The 18254-nt window shown below is 37.4% G+C and overlaps 1 protein-coding gene across 1 annotated transcript in view; it reads right to left on the bottom strand.

Annotated features, from left to right (window-relative positions):
* Positions 1 to 1650: 1650 nt before the first annotated feature.
* LOC113969451 (transmembrane 9 superfamily member 2-like) overlaps positions 1651 to 18254 on the bottom strand; it is a 28039-nt gene continuing 11435 nt past the window's right edge. The window contains exons 9-17 of the mRNA XM_027687162.1: positions 17774 to 17882; positions 15374 to 15506; positions 14042 to 14161; positions 13807 to 13864; positions 11593 to 11752; positions 10822 to 10973; positions 9208 to 9319; positions 8629 to 8800; positions 1651 to 2274 (exon numbers count right to left, since the gene is read on the bottom strand). Of these exons, the coding sequence (XP_027542963.1) occupies positions 2207 to 2274; positions 8629 to 8800; positions 9208 to 9319; positions 10822 to 10973; positions 11593 to 11752; positions 13807 to 13864; positions 14042 to 14161; positions 15374 to 15506; positions 17774 to 17882 (1084 nt within the window). The 3' untranslated portion in view covers positions 1651 to 2206. The remainder of the gene's footprint in view (positions 2275 to 8628; positions 8801 to 9207; positions 9320 to 10821; positions 10974 to 11592; positions 11753 to 13806; positions 13865 to 14041; positions 14162 to 15373; positions 15507 to 17773; positions 17883 to 18254) is intronic.

The raw sequence follows: 18254 nt of genomic DNA, 5'->3' as shown, positions 1-18254 counted from the left end.
TATGCCAGATTTACACAAATAGGGCCTATTACACACACACACAAAAGTTCTCTGATAAAAGCTTGACAACCAATTTTACTTCATAGCTTTGACTCTGGACTACTAGCAAGCTTCAGAAACCTCTTAAACCCACTTTCTACCTTTTAGCTCACTAGTAGTCACAGTAAAAGCACCATAAATACAATTTTACAACCCATTTTACTTTGCCTCTTGTGAAATGCATATTTATTAATCCGGCAAAATATCCTGCTGGGAGTTTATGGCAACTGTAGCTCCAATTCTCTCATGAATTCATTTCCCTTTGAACATGAAAAATTAAAAAGCAGCTTCATGCAACAATTTATTTTTTAAAGTACTCAATAAAATCTCCCCAAACTTTAAATATAAGATTTATAAGGAAGGACCTTTATAAACACAGCAGCACCAATTTCAAGAGCATGAAACCTCTAATAGAGTGACTGGTGCTCTTGAACCAGCTGATAACCAACCGCAAGCTGATTTTCTCTAATGGCAACTCTGTTGTTTCCCACCTCTGGGAGAGAAGGGAAATGGAGATTCTGTTGGTAGGAGGGGAAAATATTTGCAAGGCCAAGGTGCCATCAAAAGCATACCTGAACCTCACTAGAAACTACTGTACCAGCTCCTTCTGGTACACCAATGCTTGGTTCTCCTTATTAAATTGCCTAAAGCCTCACTTTTATGCCACAGGCACTGCTCAAAAGCTGTGGCTTGGTACTCATCCCATCTTAGGTGATCTGTCCCAACAGTTCAGTAACCTGGAAGGAATAACTACACAGAGGGGAGACCTGAAGTCCTCATACCAAAGATTACATTTTGGAAAGGGTATTAAACATTTAACTACAGTTACCTGGTATTTATATGACTATGAAGAGATAGAGAGTCATTCTGGGTCTTGTTAAATGGTAGGCTTAGATGGTGCAAAGCAGCTTCCAGCGATGAATGTTTCCATATGCCAGTTAATAAGCTTCGAGTATCTCACCCATTAATCCCAGTGAACATCCCCCTACTCATCTCCAACGGCATCCGTGACACAGCCATTGGAATTAGGTGTCTGTGGTGACCCTCTGCTCAGCTTCAAGTGAGATTTTGGGGAGCCTCTTTAAAACCCTGACATTCCTGAGAGAAGAATCCCTGCAATTCTAAAGCTGAAGAGGCTATTAAGATACTCCATCTCATGTAATCCAGCACTTAAGCACAAGCTCTGCAGAGCAGGAAAAAGGCTTCACCTTTATGAAACACCCATTCCCCAAACCCATCAGATTCACAGCTAAACTTCCCAACAAGCTGCATCAATCTTCACAGGATGAAGAACAAGGAGATGGATGTTTCAGAGGGCTAAAAGAAGGAAAAAGGGTTTGATCTTTGATAGAAAATAATGGTTTGTCCAGCAAAAAATATTTTGGGGAAAGTAGAGTAACCACAGAGCTGAGTAAGTTCAGAGGCCCCTGCCCATCCTCCAGCCATGGATTCAAGTGACCCACCAGTCCTGCTTGCACAGACAATCTGCAGCCAAAACCATGGTCAAACTGCTCATAAACAATACACATCTCAAAAAGCATCAACTGGTCAAACTAATGTGATCTGTGTCCAAGCAGTGAAGGCCTAATTAACAAGAAAGGAAACAAGTCAGACAGAGTTGTGCAGTTTTATTTGAACAAAAACCAGTGTCGATATTTTTAATAAAGTCTACCTTACACTAAATGCATGTACATTTGTAAGAAGATACCTAGTTGTAAAGAAGGTGCAGGATAATATGTACAATCATAGTTAAGTTAAAAAAATTCACATTTTATATAGATTTACTTGACAGTCCTATGCTTTAATGGTATATAAATGGTAACCAAAAGAGGTAACAAAAAACCCCCCCAAATCACAAGAAAATTCAGCTGGAGGACTGCACACATTTTTCAAATAAACCAGTTCACAGAATTTTTATTTGTCCTAAATCAAATTCTGGATATAATTTCTGAATTATTGGAATGAACATGTTCAATGAGTATACCGACATTTTTGTTTTTATCAAAATGGCAATGGTGCCATTTCCTTCCATAAAAATCCGTATTTTATGCTGTAGTCTGGTCTTCAGTTTTTACAAATTAGAATAATTACACAGGATGATTTTCAATACATGGTAAAAATTATCAAACAGCAAGGGAGATATGTTCAAAAGACGCTTTGAAGCTTTTCAGTCCACTTTCACAACACTGTAAATCTTACTTACAAACCAGAAGCAGGCAAAAAATCCAATAGTCCCTAAAATGAGAAAGCGAAAAAGGTTAGTTTATTTTACAGTTTGCTCTGAGAGAGAAATCTAACAAGTACTTTCCAGCAGGACAGAATATAACATTGTAATCCAGCCAACTACCCAGAATAACAGCGCTTCTTAAATTTAACAACACACATTCATCCCCCTAAGTTATTTATTTAGAACAAAGATGACTTTTAGGACCAGGCTGCTGTCATCCATTTAAACCACTGAACGTGATGCCACCACCACCAGCAGACACACAGGCACTGGTTAAGACACTGACTTTTACACAAAGTCAGCCCCTCCCTGGGTTTTTGAGTCCATGACACTTCACTGCCACCTGTGAATGGGGGGTAACAAAGCCTTGGAAAAATTCACCTGGCCCAGTTTTATATTCATCATGCTCTATTTATACTCAAGAACAGGGAACTTCTTCCTCTGTATATCCTGTTACCTCCTTTTGCTAAAACAATGCTCTGAGTGCCACAGCAGTTGGGAGCAAGCAGCAAGTGAGACTAACAGGGACAAACCAAAACACTGTGAGATTAGTACAGACCAATTTTCTGTCTTTAACTAATGAACAAGCCTGCAGTTTTCACCTACAGCCATTATTACGGGGCAAGTGCAAGGACATCATACATCACATTTACTTTTAAATTACTTTAAGAACTTCATATGCAATAATACAGAGACCCAGTCAATGTATTTAGTCTTCAGCCTCTAAGGAGAGTGATGCACTGTTCCTCACACCTTTACCTAGGGGTCAACTGCCTTAACAGCTAGAAAAAAGGAAGGTCTGACTTCCAGGTGAATTCCCTCTCAAGGACACAGCCACATGCCAGCCCTGTGATAGCCCCTTACCAGCTACACTGCAGCCAATTGCAAGATCATGCACTCAGCTCCTCCAGTTTTACATTCACCCTTTTCTGTCTGGTTTTTTTCACCATTTAATTGTGACTGATTCACTAACTAGATGGTTCTTTATTAAGCATTTGTGTTTTTTGCATCAGTTACATTTCTTTCAGACGACATCCACACATTTCCCAAGTGAGAAACCCATCTTGGGAAGCTTATTATCTACATGCCAATTCTTACATTCTTCGTGCTACCATGTATATTTGCAGTTAAAGGCTTTTTGACAGCCTACTATTATATGGCACAGATTACCCTTTCCCTCCAAGTTTGCAGTTATCATCATCTGAAACACTAAGACATAGCAGATTTATGGCTGTTGATAGGAGATCAGACACCAACCACAAAAGTAATATAATTCCTTTGTAGGCTTGACATCACTAAGTCTTTGCAGTTCATGGTCAATTCTTACTCCTTCCTACTGTGTCAAATACTCCAATATCAGCATTGTTACTCTAACCCTTACTCTCATGATTTTTTCCTAATAATGGTTCTCAGCATTTGCTTTCTAGTTGTTTCTATAATAAAGCCCACTCAAAGCTTTTTATGGTTTTGAAAGCAATGTTTCTTCCAAATGTTTAACAGATGAGATAACTTAAAAATTTATCTGTTGTTCTAGAACAAAAGTATAGTATCATAACAAAAATGTACAACTAACACAAGAATGAGAGTCACCACAGTTCTGCGAGCATGCCACAACTTAATATGGGAGCACACTCTAAATCCACAGTATTTTCCTCCAATCCTTGTTAGTCTGAATCTTTATAATACATCAGTTTTCTACAAAACATTGCCTCAGTCATAACAGAACTTGAAGACTTCACACTGAGAACAAGCATTTCATCTATAAACAGATTTTCACAGGTTTCAGTAACACTGATTTCCAACTTCCCCTCCTAAATAAAGTCTGTTTAGCAAATCAAAGACTAACTAACTACCCCATGCTCCTTTTTTAAACTTTATCAGAAATTTTGCCAAGGTACCAGATTTGAATCATGAACTTGGGAGAGAAAAGCAACACACTTTACCAAGATACAGCCTTATGTGGTCAGAACTTTCTCTGGTGTGCAGATTCCTTCAGTTGTTACCTCCACATCAATAATTGAGGCTTACCAGCATTGTAATTTCTTCTTCCCTCACATGAACAAATATAACCTACAAACTCCAGATCTGGACAGCTCTATAGACTAGAAACTTAATCTTTTTTTTAGTTTTAAAATAACATGGGCCAAACAGATTAGATACTTCCTAAGGCTCAGGTCACCATAGAATCGTGTTGCTATTACAAAATCACTATTATTGGACAGATATGAATGTCAGCTAAGGGAACATTATTTATAAGGTTTCCCTGTACAGCTGCTTTACCTACATGATTGCTTATGTAGTGCAACGAAAAGCTTAACTTTTGCTTTTATTAAGAACATAAACAGCACAGTGCCTGGTTCCACGGAAATTCAGTGTTTTCCACCTCAGACCTCGGGGTGCTTTTGATTCCATGAACCACTACAGGGCCCACAAAAGGTAATGCAGTCAAAAACCTTCAGATTTTCTATACAGGAGTACATACTCCAATCAAAGTGATCTGCAAATGACTAATAACTGGGGAAGAAAACACTAAGTACTTAAACCTCTCCCCCAAAAACAACAAAGACCTCAACAAAAACCCAAACAAACAAACAAAAACCCACAAAAAAACCCCAACCCCACAAGCAAATAAATATGAAGATGCCACTGGCTGAAAGAGCTGAGACCTCTAAAATTATTTTCTGCTTGGTCTAAACTCCATGTCACTGCAAAGTTTTTACAGCTTTCAGATGCACATTTCTATGAAATGACCCAGCACCAAGCCTGACACCAATTCCTCTAATGAGCCTATAAAATCTGTTTGTTTGGTTTAATCCAATATAACAAATTAGTTTCTTGGCTCATGTTTATTTTAACAAATCCTAAGCACTCACCAGCTTAAACTGAATGAAAGAGCACCTGGTGGCCTGCACTGAAGAACTTACTGTTGTGGGGTAGACCTTTATTTTTCCCTAAGTGGGTGACCTGCACGTTTTAAGATTCTGCCTTTCCCAATAATCCCTACTACTCTAAGAAACTGATGCTATCTCAGTGCAGAGCAGCCTGCAGTACATCACTGATTGTGCTAGGGAGGTACTGCTAAAAGATCTTTTGCAGGAGCTATTTAAAATTCAGGAACACAGTTGTGAAGATGTCTCGAGCAATTTCTCTAGCCAAGAAGCCAGATATGTCCAAAAGTCCATTTATACTTAGTATAAAACACCTCAGCTGTTTTTTGATCTTTTTGTCCTCAGGTTTATAGACTGCTGAATGCTCCACAACATACATACTACCACTTTCTGATACACACAAAGATGATGTTACACACAGAAAGCCGGCATCTGACTGGGTAAGGGAAAGGTATTAGTAAACATGGTTTAAATTCAAAATTAAAAACAAGGATTATTGCACAGAATAATGTCAAAATACATTAAGCAGACTCTTCTGCTCTACTCGTCCCTTCTAGCTTTATTGTTTAATGAAGAAAAAAGAATTCAAAGCACGAGCAGATTGTAAGAAAGCAAACAGAAAAGCACTCTGCACTTCGCTGATACTTCTCATGTCCCTTAAAAGCTCTCTGTATCATACTGGTTTCAATCACCGCTCAGTGGTGGGTGCTTCAGAATCTCGGATTCTAAACACAATCTACCCAGAAGATCAAAACTCAATTTTGAAAATGGCATTAACTCACAAGTGAAAATGATGTTCAAAAATAGAGGTCACTGTAAAGCAACATGCTTTGGCTACGTTCAGCATTTTTTCGTCTCTGAGAATAAAATGCATGTAATCACGTAGCCATCCCCATTCACCCACCCTTATTATTTCTTGAAAGATTAGCTGCACTTTGTACATTAAAACAAAATTGTCTGGTTTGGGGGTGCACACTAATTATTAGATTTCACTGGTCAGATTGTATTATTGTCGTTGTTGCCATACAAGCACTCAGTTCCTATTTACTTATTCACTATGATCTCTTTTGTAATGCCCAGGGTAACACAACACGCTGCCACCGAGGAGGTATTAACACTGCCCTTTATACTTCTGTCACAGTTGCTGAGACCTAACAGGCAAGAATAGAGAAAATCAAAATACCTAGTGCTAACTTAAGTGGAACAGATGAAGGTCCCATTTTGGGAACTCTATTAATGCAAACAGTGTGTAAAATTACATTAGCAAACTCCTTCACCTCCAGAAACTCACGAGGGGCTGAACCCTTATTTTCTAAAGCAAGGGCTATTAAAGAATATTTTACAAAACAAAGCAAAGTGAGGTGTCTTTTGCTTGTACCATCTGTCTAGAATAGCTTGCATTTCAGACCCAAAAATCTATCATCAAACTAAATAGGGAAAATTTATCACAACATTTTACATTATCAAGGGTTTATTACACACTCCATGTCTCTGTTATACCCATTACCTTTCTAGTGACTAGCTGTTTTATTAAATGTTAAAAAAAAAAGGGACCATGTAGTAGCTTTCCTCATGAACTACAAATGCAGCACAGCCAGCACTATTGTGGGTTTATTTCAAAATAAAAAGAAAAAGAAGACACTGCAGCACAGTTTATTATTGTACTTCTGGGGCCTCACTGGCCTCCACATCAAGAACTCCAGGATCAGCACATCTGAAGCTTTTAATGCCATTTCAGCTGCTGCCATGACAATTTCAATTATCATTTTATATATGAAAGGGATATTTTTAATTCTACCAATTTGCATCTTGTAAGTGAAATTGAAATTGGCAGGATAGCAACTAACCTATGCTAAAATCCAGACACATATTAACATATTGCTTTAGTTTAAAAGTAATTAAAACATTTAGACTATAGTTTGAGGGTTGTTTTTTTTTTCTTTTCATATAGATAGAGATATATTATAGAAGACATCTGGAGCTTGTCTGTTTCACCAGGATTTAGGCAGGGGTTTAACTGGCAATATGCCAACTTCTATGTTTGTCTTCTAATAATTAAAAAATAGAATAATTAAATCCTCCCCTTTTTTCCCCACCCACTTCTTTTAAAAACTCCTTTTGGCTTTCTTTTGAAGAGACACATATCTAAATAACAAATAAAAACTTATCAGTAAGTGCCAGTTAATGTTATTAGATACAATTTCTAGAGAGTAACTGCTTTGTTCAAACACATACAGTAATTTTCTTCAGTGTTTATCATGAACAGTGCTTCTTTTGCCTCGTGTCAACCAGTATTAGAAAAAATAAAGATGAAAGAGATTTTTCTCACTGCTGCACTGACTTGGTCTGAAGCTAAGACTTACCTTCATTACCTATTTTAGCCACTCTTTTTTAACTGCATTTAACTGAGTTAAGGGATGCATTTCATAAAGTGAACACAAAGCAATTACAACAGGTTTCAACAATCAGTCAGAAGAAGTTAAGAAGTAACAGTATAAACCATCATGACATCCACAGAGAAATCCTCTATCACAAATCTTTGGAGTGACTACAAAGGTTGGTTTTATGAACAACCAATCATATATGAACCAGCATTTTCTCTAGTTCTGCCATTGCTGTACTTCATGCCAAGCAGCGACACCTAAAAGATCTGACTTCATGTGTTAAATCTACATATACAACAGCAGCAGTACGATGAACACCAAGATAAAATGCTCCTGGCTATTTTTAAGGGCCAGTACCCTTCAAAGAGCTTCTAATTTCCTCTAACACATGGTAAATCTGGCACAGATTTCTCATCAAATCAACCTCGAAATTATAGTTTCAGTCAAGTGATTATGAATGTTAGAGTGAGTAATTCTGTAGAAGACACGTACTCTGCATGAGTAACAGCAGAGAAGTTGGACAATTAAAACTGGAGAGCCCTATTTCAAATAGGTTCCTTTAGTTAAGGTAAATTCCTGCCATTAAGAAGTGGTGCTTAGTGAGCAGCTGAGGCCACCTCTAACAATACTAAAACTTTCTCTTCTCAAACTCCACTTCTTCCCCAGCCCCAGCCTCCTTCACTTGCTGAGAGGGAAGGCTGAAAACATTATTTATCTGCCATACGCAGAGCACAATTATCTTTAACTCCACAACTTCTAGAACCAATTACGAAATCCAGAATCAAGTTAACACTTGATATCAAAGTGAACAAGAACAGCCCTTTGAAAAATATAATGGTTTGAACTCATTGCTAATATAATATTCAATAAAGGAAAATTAATTATGCTATAAATAAATGTAATTTCAAGTTAGGAAAAAACCATAAAGAGTACCTTCCTGTGATGTGTGGTGTCACAAACCATAAAAGTAACACCGCCTAAAGAGTCACAGATTGTATCTAATGGTTCAGAGAGTCTAAATTTCACCTAATGCTTCTCATTTCAAAAGCAGAACCCCCGGCATTCACTTTAGATTGAACACCGTACTCACCTGTGAAAAGGAAAAAAATCAAGACCATGATCATTGTGTAACCAAAGTATAAAATGGTGCTGGCAGTTCCTGTTATCTGGAGTTTGGAGAAGAAGTAATGAACTGCATAGATAAAGAGATAAACTGCTGTAAAGCTGCTGGTCAAGAATGACCTCCACCACCAGTGATAATCCTGAAAGAAACAATAAACCAGTCACCAAGAGTCACCAGGTAGAAAACAAAATATAAATAAGCTGGTTAAAAAATAACATTGTCTTCTGAAACACATTTGATTCTGCAAAATTTAGCTTAAAAAAAACTCCTACATAGCACGTAGGTACTTTTTTTCCTACAAGTCAGCTGATTGCTTCCACATGAAATTATTCTAAGATCAAGCCTGTTTATTTTTGCTTATCTGTTGCCAGTGGTGGATTTTGAAGCAAAAGGCACATTTCAGAAGAGTGGCTAAGACAGGCATGTCAAGGCTGACAGTGCAATCCATTCAGTGTCCAGCACTTCACAGTACATGTGAACACCTCACCTCTATTTCTAACATCTCCCAGCTACAAGTGGCATCTACATCAGAACTGTAACTTTTACCTCTGCACACAGATGGAAGTAGCACAGCAAAACTGTAGCTTCTGAACACGTAATTAGAAGAATTATAAAAACTAGGAACAGGAATCCAAACATGTAATACATCTGATGAGACCTAAAATTAAAAACAAAGAAAACAAGAGTCCCATTTTTGGTTGAAGTTCTGAGTTAATTGTCAGTGTCATATTGTCAGATGCTAAGTTAACCAAAACCCCTAAAAAATCCAAACAACAAACCCAAAAAACCCCACACCATTAGGGTAACTTTATTGACTAATTCATAAAAAGTTTTCTTTACCTGAATGTACTCAGTAAATACACATTTATTTAAGGTAACAGTAATGAAACCTCTGCTCTACAGAGCAACAGTCTTCAGTTATACTTCCCCTGAAATCAGCATCTATCTTTCACAGAAAAGAGTTAAGGACAATTTCCACCAGAGATGTTTATCACCTCAGGTCTCTTTGTCAGGAGGACCTTTAGCCTCCCTGACTCCTGCATCACCTGTAGCCTTCCCTAGTTCCAATACCCACTTCCTTCCTCCTACTGCAGCTAAGTTTTCCAGGTGTCTCTGCATCTCATCACTACATCCAATCAGATGTTCCTCCCCTCCCACCCTATCCCCAGGCCAAGTCTGGCTCCAATTCCAGTGCTAATCAAACACAAAATCACTCACAAAACTAAATATGTTAATTTATTTTTAATCTGGTAAGGGATAGGGGAAATAACCAAATTAACTTTCTTGGGTGAAGGTGACAATTATTGCAGTACAGGGTTAGACAGAGGGAGTATTATTTGCACATTCCCTCCATACTTCCCTTCTGTAGGATAAATAATGAGAAACAATTTGGAAACTTGCTAATTTCAGCTACAAAATCTAAAGATACCTGTTTGTCAGCTGATTACATTTTCCAGCACAGCTATATTACACGTTTCTATTTTTGTTGAGGACAAATATGAAAAGCTAAACTAATATATTTGCATTTAGAGCTGGTTTAGAAAACTGTTCTGTAAGATCTCGACATAAACAGAGGACACCATATAAAAACCTGGCACCTTTCAGGACAATATTTTCCATTGAACAACAACGTACTGACATTTCGTGTTTCACATCATGAAAGTTTGAAAGACTGCACTGGTTTAATTTTTCATGCACCTGCTTGATTAGGTTTTGACAAGATTTAGGAGTGGAGTGGATGGTTCCTGGAGAGCAGAGTTTTTGTTTTGCAGAACATGGAATCCCAAGATGTTGACCCAATTCTGATCTAACAGCTGAACCTGCTAGATCGTATTAGTTTCATAAATCATAATATAGTTACACAGTGGATTAGGCTCTACCTAACCACAACATTATGAAACCACACTTGTGCTGTTTGAACCAGGAAGATAAAACAAGGCAACAGGATTCTAACATCACACTTTGCAGTTGTCATTAAAAAGAACTAGTTTCATAAGGTCTAAGCACAGAAGTAAATATATAGATTCCAGAAATTCCACAAAAGTTTGCATGATGATCAAAACTTTTAGAACTGGACTATTCCTTAGACTAATTGGTTCAGGATGTCCAAACTCACTGTGTGTATTATCAAACCAGAGGAAAACAAATAGTGATGCTCACCAAATGCTATTCAGAATGAAAAACAGTTGAATAAAAATACAGCCAAAGGGCAAGATACCACCCATGATGATCCCAGGCAATGGCTTTGTGAAAAAGGACTGCTCCGGGATTTGACGAGGAATCTGGTTTGTACGCACGGGATGTTCAATGGGCTGCAGAGAAAAAGAACGTAAATAAAATATAAATTCTTACACCATAAATAACATTACTTTTCCCAAATATCGCCATCTGAAGATTTGATAAACATAGCTATATTTTCGTTCATAAGCCATCACAAGTTTTCAAATAAAAAACCCTACAAATGTGATGCCTATCATTAGGAAAAAGCACGTGTGCTTCAGACATTCCATCTACTGGCCAGTAAGCAAGTCAGAACATGAAGGAAATAAATCTGTTCAGTCCTTAATTAAAATTTAAAAAATCCAACACCACCACCTTTTTCTGAGTTGTCTGGCATTATCTCAAACTAGTGAAGTACAAACTGAAGCCCTTCTGAAGTAGTACTTCAAAAATGAAACTACTGAGGTATCGCTGAGGCAAAAAAAGCATACAAAACCTCCAAGAGCACTATGAAATTCTGATTCTAGTGAAAAAAAAGTTAGTGTGACATTACAAGCATATACTTGATTTCAAAATCATGACGAAGTGAAACATCATTTTACAATCATTGGGCCACAGATGCCTCAATGTGACCAGTTCCTGTATGCTTAGAGATTCAGTGGCTCAACTACAGAGGACAGGTGTATTTCAGATCTGTACTTGGACCCCTACCTTCTCTTTGAAGCCAAAATAGGCACCAACAAAGGTTAGTGGGACTGAAATTCCAAACCACATAGCTAGGATAGCAACCAAAGTGCCAAAAGGGATGGCAGCTGAAGATCCTTTCACCCACAGAATGAGATTCATAATGAAGAAATCAGCAAAGACAATCCTGAAAGATCAAAAAAGATATTAAAATATTCAGGAAAAGAATATATGTATCAGTTAGTATTAAAAAACATAAATCAGTTGAAAGCCTGCACAAGAAAAATGTAGCTTCTAGCAATTTTCCAATCCCCCAACAGTCCTAATTCCTTTCACCAACAATGCAGTTGAACTAAAAATGCCTGCACCATCCAATGCTTGTAATACAGGTATCTATGGCAAAGCCAATATTTAAATAGACTCCGCACACAAAACCAAAAAGCAACAGAAACATTCCACTGCAAAAATCTATTAAAAAAAAGGAAAATAAAATAAATAAATAAATAAAAACCCCTCTTATCTGAACCACCTTTCCTATTCTTACCAGACATATTTTCTCTATTTAGGTCCTTTGTAAATAGTAAATTCCTTCTGAATAAATACAGTGATATCAAAATCTCATATTAGGCAGCCACATGTCACTCTCACAATAAATGTATGTGCTGCTGCAGGTTGTGTCACAAGCAGAAAGGGGGGATTAAAGAGGGCTCTGCCCTACACAGAAACCTTTGTATAAGTGGACTTACACATATTAAGTAGCCCACACCTTTGGAGAATTTAAATAGACACTGCTTCAGTCATGACATGTCTCCAGACCTGTTCTTCCCTCCCCGGTTAAGCACATCTGTCTCATTTTCTAAACATCCTAGGAAAACACTAGAAAACAACTCTGAGACATATGATGAAGATTCCAAACATCCCAACCTGAAAACAAAGCAAAATGTACTGCAGAAGAGCCCCATATAAAATAAAAGCTTGCTTGAATTGCCATTATTCATAGATTCAAGGATGTACCACAGAAAATTGAGCCTCAGGAAGGGCCCCTGCAAAGCACCATTGTCTGGGTTTTGTTAAAAAGGTGCTCCTGAGGAAGAATTTAAACTGCCCTGAAGTGAACATGCATCCTCCACTGTAATTTAAAAAGGAAGGAGGGAAGACTAGAGCAATAGACAGCCTCCTTTTTTTCCTAGGAGAGGCCTGAGATTTGCCAAAACAGTTTGGGGGAACAGACTCGTTCAATAAGCACACCCAAGCGACCCCTGCTGTAAGCATCTTGTTGAACAAAAAATAAAAATCAAATCCATTTTAGAAGTCTTGCTAATCTTTATCATCCAGCCAAGCTCGTAACACAGACCCCACTTACCCCTTCCAAAGTTAGAAAAAAATACTGCAAATAGGAACTCTCATCAGTCTACTGAGACTAAAAAGACCTTGGGCTGTTTATGATATTATGCAAATTCACTGAACTAGCATAGCATAATCAGGACATCTGTTCCTATTCTACCAGCCCCAGTCATTTCACTTCCTCTGTGAAACTCAATTTATTTGGGAGTTTAAATGACCAGCACAATATTTTTTCCATGGATACATATTTTCTTCTCTCTCCTGATAATATCTAAATGACAGCAGGGAGACTGAAGCACATTTTGTTCAGAAGTAAGATTTCTATAGAAATACTACACTCGGTTGTTATCGAATACATTACCTTTCATTTGATGAAATTCTACTTTACTTGAAACCAAGCCATGTTTTATTCATTCTGGGCTTTTTGGGGGGAAGAAATACCTTATGAAATTTATAATCTTTTCCTCCACTTTTGCCAAGGACATTTGCCAGTACCCAAAGCTGAAACCAAGAAACTGGACATTACCTACATTTATGTATGAAGACATCCAGAATTACCTGGAACATACCAAGTGCTCTGGTACCAGACTGGAATTACCCCATCACTGTGCCTAATGTTCTGGTGCAGTGACTCTCAAAGGCTGTGCCACTACCTTGCACGAGTTGCATCATTCCTCCTACCCCCACAGCTGACTACAAAACAAGATGCTAAGAACCTGTGTTCTAGAGTACCGGGCTCCAGCTCCTCAGAATTCTCTTTTCTTCATATTCACACACAGGCAGTACACAAAGGGAACAGCAGTTTGGAGAACCATAAACAAAATCACACAAACAAGCTTCATAACAATTCACTTTTTTTTCCCCCAACTTCTTCCCACAGGGGGAAACAATACTAACCCAGGGCAAAGCAGAGCTGTAAGCAAGACGTTTGTCTTCCACTTCTCACCTCTGAATGCTGAGGGGAAAAAGTAAAAAGAATTTCAAGTTCAAGACTTTTTCCAACTGTGTTACAGAATGGCAGCAAGAAGCAGATTTGTTGTCTGAGACACCAGCTCCCATCTGAGGTTTATATTCAGCCCAGCAATTCTGAATTTAACATGTTGTGTCACATTAAATAAATGCACATACTTACTCTTGTACATTCTAGCAGACACGTAACCAGCTGGAGTTCCCAGCAAGACCCACAATACAACTGCACAGGTCATCAAAGCACCACGGTTGGCAGGGGAAAGAAAACCAAGGCAAGCCAGGACTGGAGAGACAAAAAGATTTCGTTATTTGTGGACACATGTCAAAATTCCCCTGTAACAAATCACTGTGAAGGTTTATCCCTTTCACTACCAGACATTTAAATGAAGACTGTGTGCATAAGCTTGACCATACCTCTAACAGCACTGTTTCATTCAAAAGCATTCTTTCCACCTTGACTCTTAAGTAGAAAATTTCTCAAAGCCAAAAGGCTGAAAAGTAAAATGCCACCATCCACCATGATGGACGTTTTACTCAAGAACACGCTATCCTGAAAATTAGCCTCTTTAATTAGAGGCTGCCTGAGTGTGAACTAATTGTAGAGATCAGCCTAGAGATACTTGCAAAAAAGGAGTTTGTCAGTAATCTCCAGTGTACAGTTGTTTTTAAAGAGAAAAAGGACTTTCTTTCACCACCAATTTCTATGCTACACTGGTTGCACAGGAAACTATCGCAGTTAAGTAAGATACAGAATTGTGACCAACACTGAAAGACAAGCCTATCAAGAAAATTCTACTGATCTTAAAGCATCATGTAATAAATAGAAAAAAAGTAGCTCCCCTATGTAAGATCAAAAAAATCTGAATCAAACTTGGAGAACAAAATTTGAAAAATGCTTCTTGTGTAGTAAGTATCAGTGTACCTTCTAAATCAATTATATAGTAAGAAAAGGAATGGTCATAAACTTTACAGATAACAGATAAGAAAACACCACCTTGTGACAGATGACATCATCACATGCATTTATAGCTATCTGAGGTAGGCTCTCATTATCTCAATGTTGTGTCAGTACCATTTCATTGGTGTGCACTCTGGCTCTTATTTCTGCATGGCTGAAGATTGTCATATCAAACATATTGGATAGAAAGTGTTCCCAGAACATTAAAGCTTTGATTACATGTCTTTGAACTTGCATTACTGGACCCTTGCATAATTTACAGCATGACAAATTGTTTCTGTTTTTTAAAAAGAAACTTGTAAGAAGGAAGTTTGATTTCTGTACTCATGAAGAATCTGAATTAGCCCAGATAGCACAATGTTTTCAATGACAACACAACAGCATTACTGAAGCTATCCAGATTAGTGTTATGAAACTGCATTAATATTTTATTTTACTAAAGAAAGGACTTAAAGGCTTCTGTCATTTGTTTAATCATATTGCATCTTTCTTATCACTATTACACTACAAACTCATCACCTTAATGAAGTTACTTACATAAAGTAATAAATGTCATAATGAAAATTTGCGTTCCTTGGCCCAAAAAGACAGAGAGTAACATTCCCTTCCTTGGAGGTCTAAACACATCTCCATGAACCAGCTTCCAGCCAAATTCCTCTTGGGCATCTTCCTGTATAAAATCAACAAAGTCTTTAGCAAAGATACATAATGCAGTAGTGATTAACACAAACAAGATGCAAAATACATATTTAAAGTTTGATTAACTTCCAGTTAAGATCCAAAGCCAGACTAATTGCATCTGATTCATCACTCATTGATTTTATAACCCCCTAATGGTTCAGTGAAAAAGGCAGGATTTATCAAGAAAATCCTCATCTCTTAAAGCAAGAAAAAGCAAATGTAATTAGCCAAACCACAGAACATCATTCTAAATTTAAACTAAAACAAAGCATTCCATTTAATTCAACTTCAATCTAGTTCAAGCATTTATCTTTTTCTGCTTCCATTTCAAAGCACATCAGTCTCAATGACAATACTGGGAAAGAATGAAACTGTCTCTGTACTACAGAAGAGAGTTTGTTCCCTGGAACCATGAGGGACAAATATCAACACACTGTCCCACTCCCAGAGGTGAAAAGATGGATGGCATGGGCAGGGGGATCCCAAGGAACCACTGCTGAAGAACAAGGCTCTTCAATAAAGTCACTCAAAACAGACACTGCCCCTCACACAATAAACCAACCAAAACCAACACACGGCCACAAGACCACTTTGCTCATAAAATTAAAAGCTACAGGTTTCATTTAACCCAGGAATACTGAGTTCAGGTCAAAGGACTGCTTACCACTAGAATTACAGCATGCAAAAAAGCAGGGGAAGAAAGAATGCAGATGACACTGGCAAATGACACAGAGCATCTTAAACTGCAACAGATTATGTAACATTTATTTTTGCTGGAATATTGTCTTTGACTTCCCCACAATGATACACCTCTGCTTGCTAGAATTTATCTTGGTTTATGAAAAATAAAGAGAAACCAAGTTTGGCAGATTGAGACCCCTGTATTGGCCTATGGGCCACAGTGTTCATCTCAAAGCTCAGTTCTTAATAAAACTCTTTCATTACAGGCCAATTATTTGAGTCAGAGTATTCTGTTTTAAAAATTCAGCAGTGTTTTATATTGCTAACCTTTATGTTCAAGATAAGGATAAGAATTGTACAGCTAAACCAAGTAGCATGCTACACTTTGGAGTTTCAAAGAGTATTTGAGGAAAATTACTCTTAAATTTTTTAGAAGTGCAGTAATCCTCATTTTATCCATTAATTTAGCTTAGTCCTCAAAACATTCTAACAAAGATTGAAGTCCTCTACACTCAAGTAGTCATTACCAAAGAGATTTGGAAAAAACCAACTCTCACTGTTGAAAACACGCTGACATGAGTTCTCTTCAGTTCTGGAATCCTCTCTTAGTCATTAGACCCTCAGAGTAATCTAATGATTTCTAAACAGTTCATTACTGTTTGTCTCACTAAATCCACAACACACTAAAAGTCAGCTGGCATTAGCTGAACATTAAATGCACATATTAGGACCACATCCACTGGCTCCTGCATCGATTTCTTTTCAAGTGCAATCACCAGCACCCCCTAAGTGTGAGATACTAATTTGCTTCACTGCAGATTCCTCAGCCCAGCTCCTCTTTTGCACAAATATTTCACACCTTTTTAAATAAGTTCCTTGAATTGAAACAGATCCTTAAGTCTCTCACACCTGGCAAGAAAATAAAAAGTGTGGTTTTCTGAAAGTCACACCTATCCCTGCTGTTATCCATAAAAACTAATCAAAATTCTACAAGTCTTGCTCTTTATTACATTAAAAATTATCAACTAATAAAGAGAACACAGTATAAGATATTGAACATAATTTAATTGAGAGCTTCACAGAAATAATCAGTTAAAGGATGTGGGAAAATTTTTCAACTTAAATTACTGTCTGGATTTGCATTAACAAAAGATATTTAATATCAAAACCACAAAGAAGAATAAAAGCATTTTCAGATGTTTTGGTTTCAGTATGAAAATTTGTTGTGCATTTTTAAGTTTCTCTTTAACCAGACAGACAGCAAAAACAGTGAAAATTCAAACCTTTGTAGCATCTGACATTACTTCTCATGCTTAGGTTGCAGATATCCCTTTTACCAATGAGAATGAGTGAAAGGCTGAGTAAAAATTACTCTGAGCCTACTGGTCAAGTATTTTAAGTCACAAGCAGTTCCATTCTCCTCCACTAGAGGAACCTACTTTTAGCCCCCAGAGATATTAGCATGTTTTAAATTCATCATGGTTACACACCTCTCTAGATGTACTCAAAACTAATTGATAGACATCACTATCACCAGAACAATGTGCTCATGTAAAAGCTGTAAATTTTACTCACTGAAGAGTCAATCTGGTTGTATCTTGCAATATCTTTATGAAGAGTCCTCAGAATGATCATAGCCACCATGCCAGATAAGAAGAGAACAATTACGAGGGAATTCATTATACTGTAAATAAAGAAAAAGTCAAACTTTCAATCCAGTTATTCAGGTTTCAGGACATGCACTCAGTTCATACCAAATGTACAGCTCAAGTCTGATGAAACATCTTAAATATTCAGACCTTTCAATGTTTTCCCACCCAGAGAAGAGAAACTGTTCTCAGTTGTGTACCTCTATGATTTCTTAGGAGACAGAAGTGAGAAGAACAGTATTTCATGATACATTGCTAATTCTCAAGACAGTTACATATTGCTTTTCTCTGTTTTCCTCCTTATATACCTCAGAAGTAATTTCCCTGGTGAAACAGCTACAGCTCTTAAAGCAGACTGTCATGTAGATTTTGTATCTATCAACCAATTAAATTGACATCATGCCATT

This window comes from Neopelma chrysocephalum, unplaced genomic scaffold (assembly GCF_003984885.1).
Source record: "Neopelma chrysocephalum unplaced genomic scaffold, ASM398488v2 Primary Assembly neopelma1_73b, whole genome shotgun sequence".
In the NCBI taxonomy this organism is placed as follows: domain Eukaryota; kingdom Metazoa; phylum Chordata; class Aves; order Passeriformes; family Pipridae; genus Neopelma; species Neopelma chrysocephalum.
This window is presented reverse-complemented; position numbering and strand designations above follow the sequence as displayed.